Source organism: Petromyzon marinus, chromosome 35 (assembly GCF_048934315.1).
Source record: "Petromyzon marinus isolate PM22_M1 ecotype Great Lakes invasive population chromosome 35, UKy_Petmar_22M1.pri1.0, whole genome shotgun sequence".
NCBI lineage: Eukaryota > Metazoa > Chordata > Hyperoartia > Petromyzontiformes > Petromyzontidae > Petromyzon > Petromyzon marinus.
The window spans coordinates 2,308,587-2,314,279 of NC_133701.1; the positions used below are offsets into that span (position 1 = coordinate 2,308,587).

Consider the following 5,693-nt stretch of genomic DNA (forward strand, 5'->3'; position numbering starts at 1 on the left):
GTTGTTGTTGTTCGAAGGTACAACGTGGTGATTGCTAAACGCCGTGCGGTTTAAAGTTTCCAGCGCCCCTCACAAAAGGTGAACCGGACTCGACGATCAACTCTTATGCCAGAATGGTTCATCGAGTCCTCAACAGATGATCGATTTACCGACAATCGATTATTAAATCTTGCGGGAGAGATGGAAAGAGGAATTTATTTTCATGGGGCGGGTCATATTCAAATTAGGACAATGGCCTGGTTGTGATTGGCTGCGAGCGTCCCTGAGAGCGCCCCAGTGTCACGCTGTAGCTCCTGTGTGGAGCTGTGGGAGGAGTTTGGATCGACCAATGGGAAGCCGACATTATCCATCTCATTTGCATATCACCCCCTCCTTTGTATCGACTCAAATAAGTTGATTCTTGGCAAAACGATTCGACATGCCCAAAGCAAATTACTTAAACTGCCAACTTTATTGGTATGAACAATTTGAACTAAACATGTTTTTTAAACGTATACTATTGATTCAAGGATTGCAGTTAGGAGGTATAGGGCCACCATACCAAGGGGGTTAGGAAGTCCTGTGCTGTATAGGCTGCTACGGCGCTGCTTGTAGATTGCAGAGCAGTAGAGCAACTCAATCCATTGTACCATGCTAGGCGATGTTTCGATCATCAACTTTACGAAGAAAATAAGGCGACAGAAACATGATGGCATCAACATTTCAAAGGTTTTATTCGTTTCATGGCATTACAACCATCATGGTGCTTGTTGCTCGGCAAGGTGGCTTCCGAGTGAGTCGCTCAGTTGGCAGCCATGGTGCTGGCGATCCAGGAGTTGTAGTTGCACACCTTGGTGTACACGCCAGGGTAGTTGGGCAGGGCGCAGCCGCGACCCCAGGACACGATGCCCTGCAGCTGGCCATTGCACACGACGGGGCCACCGGAGTCTCCCTGTGGTGGTGGCATCAGAGGTCAAAGGGTCAGCAGCTAGCAGTTGGCTCCTGCATCAGATGCCATGGTTCTCAACCTTTATGTCTGTTAAAAAAACTACGTGATTAATATTGAATTAGATGAAAGAGATGCTAAGAGAGTAATTAACTTCGTCTGGTTGGTGGAGGTTGGTGGAGGTGGCACTGGTTTCTAGCAAGAGGGCAGGTCGACGCTCATACTCCTGTTCAGTCTTATCAACTCCAGTCGCTTCAGGGTACCTCACCTGGCAGGAGTCCTTGCCACCCTCCAGGTATCCCAGGCAGATCATGTTGTTGGTGATGTCACCGGGGTAGGAGTTTCTGCAGGAGGTATCACTCAGGACGGGCGCTTGGACGCACATGAGGACATCGGGGCTGCCTGTATGGAGACACGCGGTTGGCAGTGGTGAGGCATTGGTGCACTGGGGAAAGATAACGTGAGGACGGAGAAACTCATGAGCAGAAGGGGCGGCAAAGGAGAGTGCAGTGGACTCAGCGTGAAGGTCCCAGTAATGCAGAGCCAATGCAATGGGTTGGTAGCTTGTGCCCATTTATAAACCTGGGGAAAAGTAAGCAGAGGAAGAGAGTGGAAAAGAGTTCCGTGACGACTGCTGGACAGACACTGAGAAAGTAAAGGAAGCCATGGGGGAGGTCTGTTCCCATAAGTGTCCAATCACAAGCTCAGACCACAACAACAACAGATATGGACAACTCTAGTTACAACTCTTAGTCCAGTTTAAACTCCAGGTCAAGCCTGCCTCATGCTCAGAACTGTTATTCAACCCTTAGCTATAAACATTGCAAATAAATCCACGAAAATATCACTAGAGAGAGTTCCATGAACTCATACCCTTCAAGTCACTGACATTTTTTTTTCCTAATGAAATGTTTTAGCATGGTACAATAATGTGTACGTGTTGTGTCAGCTTGTATGGAGAAGAAATCAAATGATTTCTCTGATATGTTTTTGGATTGTACTGAGTGCTCTTCGGCATGACATCCGAACTTTACCAGTAGTGTTGGGAACTCTCAAGAAGTAGAGCGAAACGCTAGACGTCATGAGGAACACCACGTGGCACAGCCAGAAAACACATCCGAGAGCTAAACAGAGCAACCATGAAACCGACATTGTAATATATTTAAAAAGTCTTCCTTAAATGGCTTTCCAGGGTAGACGGACGTCTAAGCGCCGTGTCCTCACCGACGCTGGTCTGGGTCTCGCCCCAGCCGGAGATGGTGCACATGACTCCGGTGCCGACGCAGGAGGAGGGCAACGGGACGGCCTGCGCGTACTGGTTGAGGGTGGCGGGTGAGGACAGCTTGATGAGCATGATGTCGTTGTCGGTGGTGGCCGAGTGGTACTGGGGGTGGGGGATCGCCTTGGAGGCCTGGATCCACTGCTCGGTGCCCTCGGACGCGAAGATGTTGTGCTCGCCGATGCGCACAGAGATGCTGGGCGCGCTGGGGGTGGAGGAAGTGGATGACAGTAGTGGTGATGATTTTTATTCATAGGGGATCGCTTAAATTTCGGTTTAAGTTTTTTTGGGGGTTTTTATTTTGGCACAGGTAAAACCCATTGGCCCATGAATGCTAATCCTTTATGGGGATCTGGTCACACAATAGAAACCTGGTTTACAGCAATAACAATAAAACACGAAGAAAACAATCCAAATAAAACTGTACATGGTCAAGTTCCGAATGGTAAGTTCAAGCATCAACATGGCACAACTAGCACGTATGGTAAGATTGCTTGTACTGTAATTCTATGCCATCAAATCTACACTTCCCCCCGTCACAGACCCAAATTGACCAGTGTGGTAGATTGCCAAGTGCTGTAACTATTTGGTATAATCGTCTAAAGAAAACAAACTTCTGGGGCACATCGCCTTGTGATGGAAAGATGATGTCGCATACCTTTGCAATTTGATCATAGCCCTTTCTCGTTTGTTCGCATGGGTCTCATTCAAAATCATATGATCGGCTTCTTCATATTACCAGCTGTAACACTGCTGACCCATCGGTGAAGCTCAAGTAAATATTATTTGTTGCTAGGTCTTAGTTGAACAACATGAGCTTCAAGTTTTTTTCAGATAAGGTCGTGATCACCAGGCTGTAGGTGTACACTGCATTTTACACAAGTCGATGTAACTTCACTGAGACCACCAGACACGCAGCACGCAACGAGATTAGCTCATGTCTGCGCGCAGCACACTCACGGCATGTAGCAGTGAGCGGCAGACACGACCCACTCGCTGGAGATCAGGGAGCCTCCGCAGAAGTGATATCCGATGTTGAGGGACACCTGCCACGGCTGCGAGTGGGCAGCGCACTCGGAGCCACCCACGATGTGGTCCTCATACATGTATGGGGCCGCCACTGTCAGCGAAGCAGAGTGTGAATTAGTATCCTGGCCATGGTCAATTTCTCAGACCCAACATTCATCGTGAGGATAATCGTCAACAGGATCATGACTATCGACATCGTCTATAAGGCCAAGTGGAGAAGCCAAGGGAAGTAATGGAGGTAATGCTACCACCCTCCCACCCCCTGAGTCCAAAAGTAACTTTGTTATTGCTCTTTACCAGAAAAAAAGCGTAGTATTAATCTAAGCCCCTATTTAAAAGTATGGACATTCATAAATACCCGTCTTGGGGATATTATTTATCCGCATCTGCTGTCTCTTTGATGATCATCACCACCAATGTTACCATCAACACAATTACAAAGCTCACTTCCAGCAGAAAAAGGCACTCCGCTATGGTTACTAGAAATGTTGCATCACTTGCTCAATTGTCGTTCTTGTCTGATGGACATGATCGCCCCACAGAAGGAATTTAGAATTAGCACTGATCGCTTGGGAACAAAAACCGAAATTCGTCCCATCTTGCACTTGGGTATAATTCAGTTTTAGCCAAAGACCAACTTTCCGGCACAGCCAAATAAGCAGCACACCTTCCTCTCCTCTGTTAATTTGGTGATGCACACCACCATAGGAGGCGCAAAGTGTTTCCAATTGAGCTAACCTAGCGGAGGCCTACGCCAAATGAGGATACCAAAATTACCACTAATGATATCCATTATTGCCCTGCTTAATCCAATGCTGTTAAACTGCCAGATGTCTATAGGCAAAGATTAGCACGGTTGGATACATACGGTGTGAAATAAGTTCAGCATACGTAAATAGACCATTTCTGCAGGACATGCGTCCCAGTTCGACCCAAACCATTCACTACGCAACCAGTTAGCAGTGGAAGTTACACAAAGTCTCACCAGCGGTGCCCACGAGCAGAGCAAAGATGAGTCCGTACATTGTGCAGTGAAGATCCTGAAAGACGATGCTGAACCACTGCCGGTGGTCCACTTTTATACCCGTTGAGAGCCCTCATATCATTGCTTTATTCTCATCTCTACGTTACCCAATGCCTTATGTCTGTCTCATTAAACTCGTCGATATTTTCCCACCTGAGACGAAAATGAGCGAGTAAGCGATTCCACACGTTAAAATTGGTTTCGTTTATTGTTTTATTTTTCCACGGACGTGGCTTATATTGTTCTGGTTATGATCGATCTCATACTTGGTGGAGATGGTGCCATTTGTGTGTGTGTTACGTTGCAGCTGTGAATAGGAGTGTTTTTGCAGATGCGGACCCATTGTACAAATTGTGGAACCACCCCTATCTCTGTGGAAAAGTTCCGGAATTGAGAGCTTTCCCCTCTGACTAGCCTATGTTCGTAGAATTTAGCTAAAATGATTGCCTATAAAATTAAGACAAACGTAAGTATACTTGAGTATATATAATATCCTCTAGAGGGGCTATTTAGAGGTCCTTTAAGTGAAGTCTGCCAGCGGTGCTGTGATAAATCCATTGTAAGAATGCACCTTTGCCTTTTATACTTATGCCAAGGACATTACTACATTTCTATATTGACGTATACCATGAAGAGAAAGTCAAATGTGTCATAGTCAAAGTTAGTATATTTTATTAAGCAGATCCCTCATTATTTTTATTGGAAATTCAAACACATTAATACTGATCCATATATTTATGGATTTGGCCACGTGCCAGATTCTTTGTCAAAATCTCGTAACCAAGCCCCCACCTCTTGATAAAATTAAGACGTTCAAAAAGACAACATTCGTACATGCCAAGGTGTTGATCACATTCAAACCAATAAAGCTCAATGGTGGTTTAAGACTTTTCACGACATAATTTGAACTTCCCAACCCGGGCTACATCAGGTAGGGAAGTTTAAAATACAATGAGGCTGATTCAGTTCTCGTTGAATTGATATCCCCATATCAATTCAACGAGAACCCGGCTGCTTACGATGTGACTTATTTCAAACAACTTCAAATACATCCATTTCAAAATCACATATGGATCACTTAATCAGCTACTAAAAGCTACAATTTAAGTTGACACTGTTTTGTAACACGACTTTCCATTCTTTTTGTTCACACCTTGCATGTGCCATGGATTATGTTGTTAACAGGTTAAAGAGTGTCTCAATCAACTCTCGCCTAGTCACACAAAGTAGCTTTTCATTGTTTCCTACGATGTCCTGTTGTCAGCAGCTGAGCTGTACGTCCACCATATAAAGCACTTCTCATGAACGAGTATCATCATGAGTATGTATGTTGAACATCTTTCGCACGGAACGTAGCCTACTGTGCTAATCAGAGGTGCGGGGGAAGGACAGCAAACTTCAATCTGCATTTAAAAATGCATAGCTCCAGTGGCTTC

At 45.5% G+C, this 5,693-nt stretch overlaps 1 protein-coding gene across 1 annotated transcript; it reads right to left on the minus strand.

The window, feature by feature from the left end:
- Positions 1–710: 710 nt before the first annotated feature.
- Positions 711–3,319, minus strand: LOC142929808 (trypsin-like). The gene is made up of 4 exons (XM_076071809.1): positions 3,165–3,319; positions 2,150–2,409; positions 1,194–1,327; positions 711–931 (listed from the first exon to the last, which is right to left on the minus strand). Exons 1-4 carry the CDS (start codon positions 3,308–3,310, stop codon positions 782–784), a joined length of 690 nt encoding a protein of 229 aa, XP_075927924.1. The 5' UTR covers positions 3,311–3,319; the 3' UTR covers positions 711–781.
- Between the last annotated feature and the right edge of the window lie 2,374 nt (positions 3,320–5,693).